Raw genomic sequence first — 17,020 nt, 5'->3', positions numbered from 1 at the left:
CATCTGTGAGGTGGGATGGATTATCTCGGCAAAGGAGAAGTGCTCACTAACACAGATTTAGACAGAGTTGTGAACAATATTTGAGAGCAATGGGTCTTTTGTGTATGTAGAAAATGCTTCAGATCTTTGAGTTCAGCTCATGCAAAAAGTGGAGAAAAAAATGAAAATGTTGCATTTATATTTTTGTTCAGTGTATATTTAGGAGAGCTGACTCTGCACATATAGTGTGCTGCTCCCAGTTACCTCTGTGTTCAGCAAGCAACCAAAGAGAGGAGGAGCATGCACAGCTACATGTACTACCTAATCAAGATCACCTGTGGGATAGGAGCAGCAAAAGTGCGCAAAAATGCTACTCCCAAGATAATTGAAACGCATTGACAGAAAACCATGGAAAAAATGCAAAACATCCTGCACGATATGATAATGAATCTCCAGATGTGCATGGCTACATTTATAAAATCACAGAAAATAATGCACTATGCAAACGCAACATATGGACTAAGTCCTCACTCTGATATAATAAAATGTGAGACTCTTGGTCAATATATTTTGATCAAAACACATTCATGCCCACCTACCCGCACCAAGGTGGTCTCAGTCAGACAGGTCCTACTCTAAACCTAACCATGCCTTATGTGCATTTACATTAAGAGAAGAGCATACTCTGCACATATAGTGTGCTGCTCCTAGTTTCCTCTGTGTTCAACAAGCAACCAATGAGAGGAGGAGCACGCACACCTATATGTACCACCTAATCAAGGTCGCCTATGTTATAGGGGGGTGCACAAAAATGCTACTCCCAAAATAGAAGTGCATTCAACCTGAAAGTGCCCCTCCTTCAAGACTATTCAGAAAATCACAGAAAAAAATACAAAACATCCTGCACGAAATGATAATGAATATGTGGATGTGCAGGGCTACATTTATAAAATCATGATAAATAATGCACTATGCAATCACAACATATGGACTAAGCTCTCACTCTGATATAATAAAATCTGTGAGAAAAGTAATCCTTATGAGAAGTAGATATTAATAGGGTCATTTATTAAGACCAGCGTTTTAGATGCCAGTGTTAATACCATGATGCACCCAAGTTATGTGGTGGCACCGTCCTCTACATAACTTAGGCACATCCATTGCCAGCCTAAATCTACGCCAGCACCCTTGAACAGGCATAAAAAATGATAAATGAGATAGGCCGGCCAGTCCACCTCCTTCTTCACCAAGCCCCCATTTTTAGACCTGACATGAGCAGAGAAAAGTTGCAGATATACGTAAAGAAAATTGGTGTATATCTGGTAAAAAATGACCCCCTAAATTGTTTAGTCCTCCAGGGGGAAGAGGGTTGTGGGAAGTTATGGGATTCCTGAATTTAAATGGAAATAGAGGTGTTGTCTATCCTGGAGTTCAGAATCCTCTGAAATAACTATTTATCGACTAAAAATACATTTATCCGTGAGTAGAAGTTATGTGGATGAGAATGAAAAGTAAAATAAACCTCCAAGGAGTGCAAAATCCTCCAAGCAACAAAGAGTTCTTCGCTATGACATAAATCCTTTAATTTGTGATCACCATCTTTACTCACAGGAGGAGATTTATCAAGGTTAAGGTCCACACATAGGAGTAGAGAGCCAACATTGAGTCCAGCACAGACCTGGAAAAAGCTCAAGGAATGAGAATATGCATATAGAGCCACTAAAGTATAATGGCAATTGTTAACAGTAAAAAAAATTAATATAGTGGCTCTCTTGTTCAGACCCTATGGATTGTGATGCTCTATCCTAGGCGTACCCTTTGCCTAGTGCGAATAAAAGTGGATTAAAAATAATGAGGATGGCACACACTGTATCTGGACTGTGTTGATAAAAATTGGAATAGTATATTTATTAGAAAAGTATAAAAGTATTAAAATCTTAAATATTCCTAATCAAGAAATGGTGCTAAATAACCAAATTTGGGGTGTCAATTAGCAGTGCTGTATCGAGATCAGATGGTAAGTAGTGAACATAGACTAGGTGAAGTGTGTGTGAAACTCTCCAAATAGCCCACGTCCATTCTCGATGATCTCGCCGCCACAAATAGATAATACACTGTAGATGAAATCTCAAACAATATCAAATTCTCAAACAATATCAAAATGACTGTATAATCGCATAGAAATAGTACTTGATGTCCATATATATGGTACACCTCTTGATTGTCACAGGTGTAGGAATATAAATAAAAAAAGTTGTTGAAAATAGTAGAAATATTGATGATGAACATATAAGTAACAATAAAAATATAAATGAAAAATATAATTAGTGGAAAATCATAAGAAAAATATGAAGGGTTGTAAGGGATGTTCGTTCTTCAGGTTGTGGCAACTTATAGTAAAGGTAAAAGTCGTCTCAGAAGGGTGATGATTATTGATTCATATTAGATAAAATTGTAAACATCAGTATTCATGATGATGCATTCGATTATATTTGTGACGCTCACACCCACTGAAGGAGCGTGAGTGGCTCCGAAACGCGTTTGGAATTTGAACAGGGATTGCTTTTGACCGATATCTTAAGCAAAACAGAATATGACCCAGCAAACCAATCAGTGATGCCTATAATGCATACAAGTTGAATTTCAACAAGATCTAACAAAACTTCACCCCTCCTCCTACCACCTCTCTTCACTCCGAATCGTAAACATACAAAGTTACCGGCCTGATAGAAGTAACGTGACTAACCACGTAGGACGCCACAAGTCATATGAGACGCCAACAGCGCGGCTGGAAATCCAGATCGGAGAGAGATTGGTCCAAGTGAGGTATCTAGCAGCACATCACATCAAAACTGTGAGTTACTCTACCAAGAGATACTCCTTAAATCAAGGAGACCCATTATAAACTCAAGGTCTGATTTTATTACAACAGTTTGATTGGCTGTGGGGGTATAGGAGACACTACTACTTAGAGGATTCCTGTGATGACTATACTGTCTCTAAATATAATCTGACTAATTACTATAAATATAGGGTTTCCAAATATGATCATCATGAGTACTGATGTTTACAATTTTATCTAATATGAACTAATAATAATCACCCTTCTGAGACGACTTTTACCTTTACTATAAGTTGAGAAACTGCCATAACCTGAAGAACGAACATCTCTTACAATCCTTCAGATTTTTTTATGATTTTTCCACTAATTATATTTTTCATTTATATTTTTATTGTTATTTATATGTTCATCATCAATATTTCTACTATTTTCAACAACTTTTTTGATTTATATTCCTACACCTGTGACAATCAAGAGGTGTACCATATACAGGTCCTTCTAAAAAAATTAGCATATTGTGATAAAGTTCATTATTTTCTGTAATGTACTGATAAACATTAGACTTTCATATATTTTAGATTCATTACACACCAACTGAAGTAGTTCAAGCCTTTTATTGTTTTAATATTGATGATTTTGGCATACAGCTCATGAAAACCCAAAATTCCTATCTAAAAAAATTAGCATATCATGAAAAGGTTCTCTAAACGAGCTATTAACCTAATAATCTGAATCAACTAATTAATTCTAAACACCTGCAAAAGATTCCTGAGGCTTTTAAAAACTCCCAGCCTGGTTCATTACTCAAAACCGCAATCATGGGTAAGACTGCCGACCTGACTGCTGTCCAGAAGGCCATCATTGACACCCTCAAGCAAGAGGGTAAGACACAGAAATACATTTCTGAACGAATAGGCTGTTCCCAGAGTGCTGTATCAAGGCACCTCAGTGGGAAGTCTATGGGAAGGAAAAAGTGTATTAGAAAACGCTGCACAACGAGAAGAGGTGACCGGACCCTGAGGAAGATTGTGGAGAAGGACCGATTCCAGACCTTGGGGGACCTGCGGAAGCAGTGGACTGAGTCTGGAGTAGAAACATCCAGAGCCACCGTGTACAGGCGTGTGCAGGAAATGGGCTACAGGTGCCGCATTCCCCAGGTCAAGCCACTTTTGAACCAGAAACAGCGGCAGAAGCGCCTGACCTGGGCTACAGAGAAGCAGCACTGGACTGTTGCTCAGTGGTCCAAAGTACTTTTTTCGGATGAAAGCAAATTTTACATGTCATTCGGAAATCAAGGTGCCAGAGTCTGGAGGAAGACTGGGGAGAGGGAAATGCCAAAATGCCTGAAGTCCAGTGTCAAGTACCCACAGTCAGTGATGGTCTGGGGTGCCATGTCAGCTGCTGGTGTTGGTCCACTGTGTTTTATCAAGGGCAGGGTCAATGCAGCTAGCTATCAGGAGATTTTGGAGCACTTCATGCTTCTATCTGCTGAAAAGCTTTATGGAGATGAAGATTTCATTTTTCAGCACGACCTGGCACCTGCTCACAGTGCCAAAACCACTGGTAAATGGTTTACTGACCATGGTATTACTGTGCTCAATTGGCCTGCCAACTCTCCTGACCTGAACCCCATAGAGAATCTGTGGGATATTGGGAAGAGAAAGTTGAGAGACGCAAGACCCAACACTCTGGATGAGCTTAAGGCCGCTATCAAAGCATCCTGGGTCTCCATAACACCTCAGCAGTGCCACAGGCTGTTTGCCTCCATGCCACTCCGCATTGAAGCAGTCATTTCTGCAAAAGGATTCCCGACCAAGTATTGAGTGCATTACTGAACATAATTATTTGAAGGTTGCCTTTTTTTGTATTAAAAACACTTTTCTTTTATTGGTCGGATGAAATATGCAAATTTTTGGAGATAGGAAATTTGGGTTTTCATGAGCTGTATGCCAAAATCATCAATATTAAAACAATAAAAGGCTTGAACTACTTCAGTTGGTGTGTAATGAATCTAAAATATATGAAAGTCTAATGTTTATCAGTACATTACAGAAAATAATGAACTTTATCACAATATGCTATTTTTTTTAGAAGGACCTGTATATGGACATCAAGTACTATTTCTATGTGATTATACAGTCATTTTGATATTGTTTGAGAATTTGATATTGTTTGCACCTCTTTTAGACTGACCAACGCCCATCTACCTGGGACTTCTGAGCAGAGTACTTATGTAGCTGGTTCCTATACTGCCATGAAAATTGTAGGCTTAGGTAAGTCCAAGAGAGGCGGTATATTAGTGTTAAGGATCCATCTGCGGAAGCCACCTTGACGCCTGGTAGATGGGCCCGACACACGTTTAATCAAATATGTGCGCTAAGAGCTTCCATTGACTCATTTATTTAGAATGATCCCCATTTCTTAGCTCTATTGTTTGTATGTATAATGGTGTGCAGACATTTTCTTTTTTATTAATCATGTTTGCTTGATGGATATACACCTGTGATTCTGAATGTTTTAGTCTAAATTTTCTTGTAGTATTAATTGATGGTAGCCCATCTACCTAGGACTTCTAAGCATCTACCTAGGACTTCTAAGCAGAATACTTATATAGCTGGTTTCTACACTGCCTCGAAAATTGTAGGCTTAGGTAAGTCCAAGAGAGGTGGTACATTAGTGTTAGGGACCCATCTGGGGAAGCCACCTTGACGCCTGGTAGATGGGCCCGACACACGTTTGATCAAATATTTGCGCTAAGAGCTTCCATTGACTAATTTATAGTAGGTATGATACCACTTTTATTTAGAATGATCCCCATTTCTTAGCTCTATTGTTTGTATGTATAAAGGTGGGCAGCCATTTTCTTTTTTATCTATAAGGTATAATAGATATATGTGATCAGTTATACAATATATTATGGTTATTTTGTGAGATATGAGGTAATAGTAGTTGTAACTGTCTGCAGTACTATATATATACACTCGCCTAAAAAGTTATTAGGAACACCATACTAATACGGTGTTGGACCCCTTTTGCCTTCAGAACTGCCTTAATTCTACGTGGCATTGATTCAACAAGGTGCTGATAGCATTCTTTAGAAATGTTAACCCATATTGATAGGATAGCATCTTGCAGTTGATGGAGATTAGAGGGATGCACATCCAGGGCACGAAGCTCCCGTTCCACCACATCCCAAAGATCTCTATTGGGTTGAGATCTGGTGACTGTGGGGGCCATTTTAGTACAGTGAACTAATTGTCATGTTCAAGAAACCAATTTGAAATTATTCGAGCTTTGTGACATGGTGCATTATCCTGCTGGAAGTAGCCATCAGAGGATGGGTGCATTTAAACGATGGCCAATTGGCACTAAGGGGCCTAAAGTGTGCCCAGAAAACATCCCCCACACCATTACACCGCCACCACCAGCCTGCACAGTGGTAACAAGGCATGATGGATACATGTTCTCATTCTGTTTACGCCAAATTCGGACTCTACCATTTGAATGTCTCAACAGAAATCGAGACTCATCAGACCAGGCAACATTTTTCCAGTCTTCAACAGTCCAATTTTGGTGAGCTTGTGCAAATTGTAGCCTCTTTTTCCTATTTGTAGTGGAGATGAGTGGTACCCCCGGTGGGGTCTTCTGCTGTTGTAGCCCATCTTTCTTTCCCATTCTGACATTCAGTTTGCAGTTCAGGAGATTGTCTTGACCAGGACCACAACCCTACATGCATTGAAGCAACTGCCATGTGATTGGTTGACTAGATATTCGCATTAATGAGAAATAGAACAGGTGTTCCTAATAATTCTTTAGGTGACTGTAGATATATATATATATATATATATATATGTATATATGTATGACGGGAGTTCAGGGCAGCACACCTTGCAACAAATGGTGGGTGCCAGCGGTGTCGACACTCGACCTCAGTGTCAAATAACAAGGAAAATAAGCACACTGCAGCACATCCAATAGTGAATAATTGGTGGGATCCTTTATTCACCCAAGCAGCGACGTTTCGGTCCGCTTGCTGGGACCATTTTCAAGCCGGCTTGAAAATGGTCCCAGCAAGCGGACCGAAACGTCGCTGCTTGGGTGAATAAAGGATCCCACCAATTATTCACTATTGGATGTGCTGCGGTGTGCTTATTTTCCTTATATACAGGGAGTGCAGAATTATTAGGCAAGTTGTATTTTTGAGGATTAATTTTATTATTGAACAACAACCATGTTCTCAATGAACCCAAAAAACTCATTAATATCAAAGCTGAATATTTTTGGAAGTAGTTTTTAGTTTGTTTTTAGTTTTAGCTATTTTAGGGGGATATCTGTGTGTGCAGGTGACTATTACTGTACATAATTATTAGGCAATTTAACAAAAAACTAATATATACCCATTTCAATTATTTATTTTTACCAGTGAAACCAATATAACATCTCAACATTCACAAATATACATTTCTGACATTCAAAAACAAAACAAAAACAAATCAGTGACCAATATTGCCACCTTTCTTTGCAAGGACACTCAAAAGCCTGCCATCCATGGATTCTGTCAGTGTTTTGATCTGTTCACCATCAACATTGCGTGCAGCAGCAACCACAGCCTCCCAGACACTGTTCAGAGAGGTGTACTGTTTTCCCTCCTTGTAAATCTCACATTTGATGATGGACCACAGGTTCTCAATGGGGTTCAGATCAGGTGAACAAGGAGGCCATGTCATTAGATTTTCTTCTTTTATACCCTTTCTTGCCAGCCACGCTGTGGAGTACTTGGACGCGTGTGATGGAGCATTGTCCTGCATGAAAATCATGTTTTTCTTACCTTGCAGACTTCTTCCTGTACCACTGCTTGAAGAAGGTGTCTTCCAGAAACTGGCAGTAGGACTGGGAGTTGAGCTTGACTCCATCCTCAACCCAAAAAGGCCCCACAAGCTCATCTTTGATGATACCAGCCCAAACCAGTACTCCACCTCCACCTTGCTGGCGTCTGAGTCGGACTGGAGCTCTCTGCCCTTTACCAATCCAGCCATCTGGCCCATCAAGACTCACTCTCATTTCATCAGTCCATAAAACCTTAGAAAAATCAGTCTTGAGATATTTCTTGGCCCAGTCTTGACGTTTCAGCTTGTGTGTCTTGTTCAGTGGTGGTCGTCTTTCAGCCTTTCTTACCTTGGCCATGTCTCTGAGTATTGCACACCTTGTGCTTTTGGGCACTCCAGTGATGTTGCAGCTCTGAAATATGGCCAAACTGGTGGCAAGTGGCATCTTGGCAGCTGCATGCTTGACTTTTCTCAGTTCATGGGCAGTTATTTTGCGCCTTGGTTTTTCCACACGCTTCTTGCGACCCTGTTGACTATTTTGAATGAAACGCTTGAATGTTCAATGATCACGCTTCAGAAGCTTTGCAATTTTAAGAGTGCTGCATCCCTCTGCAAGATATCTCACTATTTTTGACTTTTCTGAGCCTGTCAAGTCCTTCTTTTGACCCATTTTGCCAAAGGAAAGGAAGTTGCCTAATAATTATGCACACCTGATATAGGGTGTTGATGTCATTAGACCACTCCCCTTCTCATTACAGAGATGCACATCACCTAATATGCTTAATTGGTAGTAGGCTTTCGAGCCTATACAGCTTGGAGTAAGACAACATGCATAAAGAGGATGATGTGGTCAAAATACTCATTTGCCTAATAATTCTGCACGTAGTGTATATATATATATATATATATATATATATATATATGAGATATAAGTAAAAATAGGGAATGGGCTGCAAATTAAGAGAAAGGAGGAGGACCTCTTATTACCACTCGATTCTAGTCTCAGTGGAGAGCTCATCCTGCAGTTCTCTATGCTGTTGGGAGTTAAACGACATGTGATGATGCTCACTCTGTGCAGTTCCTTTACTAGACGTACATGACCTGTGAAGGCTGTGATGATCCGAGCGATGTATAAAATGGAACAACTTTCTAAGTTTATCCATGTTTGGGGTGGCCCCAAAACGACATTGGTTCCTCCGGACACCGTTGAGATGTCACCATGAGTTGCTGCTCTCAGAAAGGGATGGTAAGGTGTGGTGCACCCCAATGGGAAATAAGTCCAGAGTGTCATGGTCTGCAGTAAACCAGTGTGCTTCTGTACTGGAGGAATTCAGGTGCAAAACAATACAGGCAAGGCATAGGGCCCGCTTCTCCAATCTCCTCCTTGGCAGAAGAAGGGTTTGATGCTGAGGAAAGGCCTGAGATAGCTGTCCTTCTCTCTCTCTCTCTCTCTCTCTCTCTCTCTCTCTCTCAGAAGGCTGGTACACTGGCTAAAAGCTGGAGGTCTGTAGCTCAATAGTCCAGGTGGCTCTTTGGTACAGGGCTGGTGACCCATGGTCTGTGGCTCAGCATCCCCACCTCAGCGTCTTCTTCTGGTCACTCATGCAGCTTGACATGAGTCTCCCCCTCCAAGCACTGGTCCCTAACTGCAGAACACAAGGGGCTCTGACTGCTCTCCTTATATACAATTTCTAGTTGAACTAGAACCTTCTAGTGGGAGAGGAGGAGTGGAGAAATACTGCACAAACAGATACAAAGTTCTCGTCTGTCATAGAGTTATATTAGAGTGTCAATAATGCTCAATGGCAATTACACAGTATTTTTTTCAGACACAAACAGGTTTTCAGATACAACAACAGAGCCAAACCATTCAAAAGGTCAGTCTGTCTGGTTTTGGTGGTAAACAAGTCTGTCTTTCTCCCCCCAAAACATGCTGTTCTTTAAACCCTATGGCAACTGTGGAAAATTACCAGCTTCTCATTCAAAGTCACAAAAGTCTTTCAGTATTCATTAACCCTTTCCACAGAGCCTCACACAAAAAAGAGTGCACTCCTCAAATTTTTGTCAATATTTTAATTATATCTTTTCATGGGACAACACTGAAGATATGACACTTTGATACAACTTAAAGTAGTCAGTGTACAGCTTGTATAACAGTGTAAATTTGGTGTGCCCTCAAAATAACAACACAGAGCCCTTAATGTCTAAACCATTGGCAATAAAAATGAGTACACCCCTGGCCACAGTGTCAATATTTTGTGAGGCCACCATTATTTTCCAGCTCTGCCTTAACTCTCTTGGGCATGGAGTTCACTAGAGCTTCACATGTTGCCACTAGAATCCTCTTACACTCCTCCATGATGACAACACAGAGCTGGTGAATGTTAGATAACTTGAGCTCCTTCATTTTCCATTAGAGAAGGCTCAGTAGGGTTTGGGTCTGGAGACATGCTTGGCCAGTCCAGCACCTTTACCCTCAGTTTCTATAGCAAGGCAGTGGTCGTCTTGGAGGTATGTTTTGGGTCATTATCATGTTGGAATACTTGACTGCAGCCCAGTTTCTGAAGGGAGGGGATCATGCTCTGCTTCAGTATGTCACAGTACATGTTGGCATCCATGGTTCCCTCAACAAATTGTATTTCCCCACAGCCGGTAGCACTCATGCATGTACCGTGACATTCCCACCACCGTTCTTGACTATAGGTAAGACACAATTGTCTTTGTACTGCTAACCTGGTTCCCGCCACACACGCTTGACACCATCTGAACAAAATAAGGTTATCTTGGTCTCATTAGACTACAGAACATGGTTCCAGTAATCCATGTCCTTAGTCTGCTTGTCTTCAGTAAACTGTTTGCGGGCTTTCTTGTGCATCATCTCCCTTCTGGGACGACAGACCAATTTTATGCAGTGTGCGGCCTGTGGTCTGAGCACTTACAGGCTGATCCCCCACCTCTTTGACCTCTGCAGCAATGCTGGCAGCACTCATACAACTATTGATAAGACAACCTCTGGATATGACGCTGAGCGTGTGCACTCAACTTATTTGGTCGACCATGGCAAGGCCTGTTCTGAGTGGAACCTGTCTTGATGAATCGCTGTATGGTCTTGGCCACCGTGCTGGAGCTCAGTTTCTGGGTGTTGGCAATCTTGTTATAGTCTGAGCCATCTTCATGTAGAGCAACAATAAATTTTTTCAGATCCTCAGAGTTTATTGCCATCAGGTGCCATGTTGAATTTCCGGTGACTAGTATGATAGAGTGTGAGAGCAATAACACAAAATCTAGCACACCAGCTCCCAATTCACGCCTGAGACCTTGTAACCCTAGCAAGTCACATGACACCAGGGAGGTAAAATGGCTAATTGGGCACAATTTGGCCATTTTCACTTGGGGTGTACTCACTTTTGTTGCCAGCAGTTTAGACATTAATGGCTGTGTGTTGAGTTATTTTGAGGGCACACCAAATGTACACTGTTATACAAGCTGTACACCGACTACTTTACATTGTATCAAAGTGTCAGATCTTCAGTGTTGTCCCATGAAAAGTAATATATTTACAAAAATGTGAGGGGTGTACTCACTTTAGCGAGATACTGTATATCACAATATACATATAAAATGCAGTTAAACAGTATTAAACAGTGCAAGTTAACACTTTCAAGTGAAATAAAGTAAGAAGTTTATAACTTTGCATAGGGGAAACAGGGTTAAATGTCCACATATGTCCAGACTTCACAGTACCCCTGCTCGAGGTCACTACATTTACACTGTCTTACTTTTCTACAGTATTAGTATCGCCATGTTGACTTCTCTGCTATCTTCTCAGTTAAGGTGCATTCACACGACCATAAGAATTTTGCAAAACACTAAGTGCAAATTACGGATCCGCAAAACACGGATACTGGCCTTGTGCATTCCACATTTTGCAGATCCCACATGTCCGGCGCACATGGCCAGCATATATTTATTTTATTTAAAGTGTCATTTCTGCCTCTTGTCATAGCGCTGTACAGTAATGGATACAATAATTAAAGGGTTTGTCCCACGGAAAAAAAAGCACCTGGATCTAAACACTTTTGTAATTGCATGTAATGAAAAATGTATCATAGCCAATGAATTATTCAATAAAATGTGTCTGTATAGCGCCACCTGCTGTACGTTTTTTTCTTATTTCTTAATCTGACCCACTGTGAAGGCCGCACATGCTCAGATTCATCCTTTAACACCCCCTGAGATGCAACAGAAAAGACACTTCCATTGAGCTGCCAGTTTGATACAAATCTAGCAGAGCAATGAATGGGGAAATCTCTGGATCCATGTGACGTACAGGGCCAGTTCTATATGTGCTCTATGATGTCTGATTTTTTTTTTTTACATTACTCATGGGATAACCCCTTTAAAGTCAACCTGTCGCATTGAACCTGGTATCTGATCTGCAGGTAACAAGTGATGGAGCAGAATGAAGTACACAAACTGGTATATAGAAATAAAATATTCAGCATAATTTATAGAGTAACTACACTCCCATAGGGACATATCAGAAGAGTTGATCAGCGGGGGTCCCAGCTCTGAGACCCCCACTGATCACTAGAACGAGGGGTCAGAAGTGTTCAGTCGAGCACAGCTTCTGCTCACTGATGAGCTCAAGACTGTAGACGGTTTCAATAGAAAGTCTATGAGCTCATCCCCAGTCTCGAGATCAGCAGAAAGCAGCATTTGGATGAGCGTTTCTGATTGTTCTAGTGATCGGTGGGGTCTCAGAGCTGGGAATTCCGCTGATCAACACTTCTGATGTCTCTACGACATGTCAATAAAAAATATAAAAAAAGTGTAGTTACTCTTTAAAATACATTCATTGATTCATTCAAATTGCTGCTCATTCAGGACTAAGACGTATCGTGGGCATGTATGGCCAACCGTTATTTCCTCTCTAGAAACAGGCACACTGGACACCTCTAGCAGTGGTTTATCTTGCATTAGAACAGGCATGCTCAACCAGCGGCCCTCCAGCTGCTATAGAACTACAACTCCCAAAATGCCCTGCTGTAGGCTGAGAGCTGTAAGCTGTTCGGGCATGCTGGGAGTTGTAGTTTTGCAACAGCTGAGCATGCCTGCAATAGAATAAAGGAGTGGCATGATGAAATCGAACATGCTTGATCTGTTTTCCTCCATAACATAACACATTAGGCTGGGTTCAATCTCATCTTTCCCCTTCGTTTAGCATGTACCTCAGGAAACCTCCAGACATACACATTAAACGCTTGAATAGGGCACCATTAGTCAGACACCAGTCAAAAGAGTATTTATTTGACATCTGTCTGACTGGTATATGTCTGTGTACTGCAAAAAAACTGTGCGGAATACCGTAGTGGACTGTGTTGTTCCACCCCGCAGTGGACTGTAAAGAAAATTACCAGTTTAATGGAGGCTATAATAGGGTGATGTATGGCATCTAGTGGTCACTAGTCACCGTTAAACTGATGTTTCAGAGAGCTTCTGTGACCATTTTAACCCCTTCCGCCATAAGCAGCACAGCTGGAGGCTCTGCCTCATCCCCTGAGGCTGTACTGCTTATGGTGTTAAAGTCTGCAAACAAATTCAGTGCTATAAAGGGAAGGGAAAGTGCTATAGAGGGGGTCTGTGCCTATACAGTGAAATATGTTTGAGCCTTCCGTCAGAGATATGCGTTTTAAGTACTCCAGATGTACACTTCTGATGGAAGGCTCAAAACGTGATGTGAACCCAGCCTTAGATTGTCAAATGATCCTGACAAATATGAGGGAAAGGGGTGCATCACAGGACCATGTCTGAAATTGTTTACTGGTAATATTTTGTGTCATTTTATATAACGTTTTTACACAATACTAAATACAACCATTATTCAATCACTACAGGTAAGCGCTGGAAGAACAGCTGAGACTGAATGCAAAAAGAATGGCAGAAGCCGTAGCTAAAGTAGCAAGAAGGGTTAATGACATGGTGAACAGTGGAGGACACCATCTAGGTGAGTTGCAGATTATTTCTTCTAGCATTCAATATGGGTTATACAGTATGCTTACATGTACGTACATACATGCATAAGAACTGATTCAAGGAATATCTTGAATTGTTGCAAAAAACAGTGGTGCAGTTATATGGTCTAAAGCCCCTTATGGCGTGTATTAGTAGCAAAAGCAAAATATATTTGCCTTTCAGCGGTGCAGTTATATGTTCTAAAGCCCTTTTTTTTTGTTGTTGTTAACAATTTTTATTGTTTTTAAGCAAGTGATAGGCTTAAATTGGCAGTAAAAAAGTACAATCATAGAGGGTACAAAAATAAAGCCATGTGGTATTAAATCATACCCATATGGCACAACACTGAAATGCGTTTTACAAAAGCAATAAATTAACATAAAGAAAAAGATTAACAAAATTTGAACCATAAATGCAGGCTGTTCTAAAGCCCTTTTTGGCGTGTATTAGTGGCAAAAGTAAAATACTGTATATTTGCCATTCAGTCGTGCAGTTATATGTTCTAAAGCCTTCTGTTGCATTTAGAAGTGGAAAAAAATAAGACCTATTTGCCGTTCAGTGGTGCAGTTATATGTTTTCAAGCCCTTTTTGGCATGTAATATTGGCAAAAGAAAAATGTATTTTCCGTTCAGTGGTGCAGTTATATGTTCTAAAGCCTTCTGTGGCGTGTATAAGTGGAAAAAATAAGGGCCTATTTGCCATGCAGTGGTGCAGTTATATGTTCTAAAGCCATTTTTGCCGTCTATTATTGGCAAAAGAAAAATGTATTTGCCGTTCAGCGGTGCAGTTATATGTTCTAAAGCCCTTTTTGTCGTGTATTAGTGGCAAAAAAATATATATTTGCCGTTTAGCGGTGCAGTTATATGTTCTAATGCCATTTTTGGTGTGTATTATTGGCAAAAGTAAAATATATTTGCCATTCAGCGGTGCAGTTATATGTTCTAAAGCCCTTTTTGTCGTGTATTAGTGGCAAAAGATAAATATATTTGCCGTTCAGCAGTGCAGTTATCTGTTCTAATGCCCTTTTTGGCGTGTATTATTGGCAAAAGTAAAATATATTTGCCGTTCAGTGGTGCAGTTATATGTTCTAAAGCCTTATTTTGTGTTTATTAGTGGGGAAAAAAGGGCTTATTGATGAGAAAATTACAGACTTTTTTGGGGTGTTTTAATTTCCTTTTTATTTATTTATTTGATCTAACAGTCTGTCAGACCGAGAAGTGCAAGGCCCTGCACAAGGGAGTGGCAGAGGCCTAAATGTTTCTGGCGCAGGCACAGGTCGCAGCAGATTAAGGGGCAGTGGCAGCAGGATTTACTTTGAGAGGCCTGAGCTCCCAGTGTCCACTAGTGGTCGTGTCTTGACCAGCAACCCAGTGGTTCTTGAATGGTTGACTCAATCTTCGACTTTGTCGCAAGTGACATCAGACACCCCCAGACAAGAGTCAGTGGGTTCGTCAGACACAACCCTTAGTTGGCATGGCCAGGGAGCAAGCACTGTGTCCTCACCTGTCCTCAACCTTCCACTTTCCTTTTCTGTTCTCTCAGCCAGAGAAGTATTGTATGCTGTGGGCACAGCTCCACTATACAGTGAGGACGAGCTACTAGAAGGCAGTCAGCAGCTACTGGCAAGCCAAGATGTGGAGGAGACATCCGCCGCTTCCTCCACTAGGCGGGCAAGTAGTGATGAGGAGAGTGACGTGGGAGCTGGTGTTGCGAGCGGTCATGCTCCTGACCTAGAGACGGTTGAGGAGGTCATCAGTGAAGTGCAGACAGTACTCGATGATGATAATGTAGCTGATCGCACTTGGAAGCCGGATGACGAAGGGGCTTCATCATCGGGAGAAGAGGGTGGCAGTTTGCCTGTGAGGCAGCGGCGGAGCCAGCAAGTCGCTAGCGTGGCCTGGAGTCAGCAGGGGGGCAGCAGTGGGAGGTCGGTAGCCAAACGTGCCCGGGGTAGACCACCCGCTTCGCAGGAGCCTACCTGCCCGGGAAGTAGCGGTGAACAGGTTCACGGAGGCAGCGGTGGTAGCAGTCAGTCAGTGCGTAGTGTTGGGGGTAAAATCACCTACTCGGTGGTGTGGCAATTTTTTTTTAAGCTGCCGGAGGAGATGAACATGGCCATATGTAGAATCTGTAGGCATAAGGTGAAGCATAGCCAGGGAGCCAATGTTGGCACTATGGCCCTATGTCAACATATGCTGCATCATCATAAAGTGGCCTGGGAGAACTGTTGCTCCGATATGGTGGTCCAGCCTGCCACAGCAAGCACTGCATCACCCAATGGCAGGCACCCAATTTTAGTCAGTCAAGGCTCCACCACTTCAGTCAAAGGGAGTTGTCTGTCCTTCCCATCATCTGCTGGTCCTGATGCTCCTGTTCCTCCTCCTCCTACTCCTCGTCAGTCATTCCATTAGCAATTAATCACCAGAGCGATTGCCAAGAGACAACAGTATGGTCTCACTCATCCAACTGCGCAGAAGCTGAATGTGCTCCTGTCCAAGTTGCTGGTGCTGCAGTCCCTCCCTTTCCAAGTGGTGGACTCTGCATCTTTCAGAGAACTGATGGCTTGTGCCGAGCCAAAGTGGATAATCCCAAGCTGTCATTTCTTTGCCAAAAAGCCAGTACCAGTGCTGCAAACACATGAAGAACAGAAGGTGTAACAGTCTTTGAGCCAGTGTATGCCAAAGTGCACGGCAGCGCCGACGTGTGGAACTGTAACTACGGTCAGGGACAATATATGTCCTTTACGGCCCACTGGGTGAATGTGGTTCCTGAGCCAAACCAGCAACTTGGCCAGGTGACGCCGTTTCCGCCTCCACTTTGTCTCGCCGTTGGTCCTGTGACAATGTCCGCCTCTGTCTCCTTATCCTCCACCGGTGTCCTCAGCCTCCACGGCAGGGACAATTCACAGTGCCCCTCCAGCAGGGCATGGTGGTGTTACGCTGTTCTGCACCTTGTTTGCCTGGGTGAACAGAGTCATACAGGAGAGGAAATGCTCCGTGTCCTTCATCAAGAAATTGAATCCTGGCTTTCTCCTCGACAACTGAAAATTGGAACCATGGTGAGCAACAATGGTAAGAACATGGTGTCGGCGGTGCGTCAACGAAGGCTGAGCCATGTGCCCTGCATGGCACACATGTTCAATCTGGTTGTCAAGCAGTTCTTGAAGTCTTCCACCCATCTGCAAGACATCCTAAAATGGCCAGGAAACTTTGCATGCACTTGAGTCACTCGTACACCGCAAAGCACACCCTCCTTGAGCTGCAGCGGCAGAATGGCATCCCCCAACATAGGCTGATATGCGATTGTTTCCACCCGTTGGAATTCCACCCTCCATATGTTGGACTGACTGTATGAACAG

General features: G+C 42.1%; 1 protein-coding gene across 2 annotated transcripts in view; it reads left to right on the top strand.

The window, feature by feature from the left end:
* Positions 1–17,020, top strand: part of LRRC20 (leucine rich repeat containing 20) — an 810,255-nt gene that overhangs the window by 40,613 nt on the left and 752,622 nt on the right. Inside the window, exons 1-2 of one of the 2 annotated variants that reach the window (XM_044298859.1) lie at positions 6,371–6,394; positions 13,545–13,654. In XM_044298859.1, the coding sequence (XP_044154794.1) occupies positions 13,585–13,654 (70 nt within the window). In that variant the 5' untranslated portion in view covers positions 6,371–6,394; positions 13,545–13,584. Of the gene's footprint in view, positions 1–6,370; positions 6,395–13,544; positions 13,655–17,020 lie in introns of those variants that run through there. The other variant, XM_044298858.1, reaches the window with a different exon arrangement.

Source organism: Bufo gargarizans, chromosome 6, assembly GCF_014858855.1.
Source record: "Bufo gargarizans isolate SCDJY-AF-19 chromosome 6, ASM1485885v1, whole genome shotgun sequence".
In the NCBI taxonomy this organism is placed as follows: domain Eukaryota; kingdom Metazoa; phylum Chordata; class Amphibia; order Anura; family Bufonidae; genus Bufo; species Bufo gargarizans.
The sequence above is the reverse complement of the archived record's forward strand: the minus strand, read 5'-3'. Positions and strand labels throughout refer to the sequence as shown.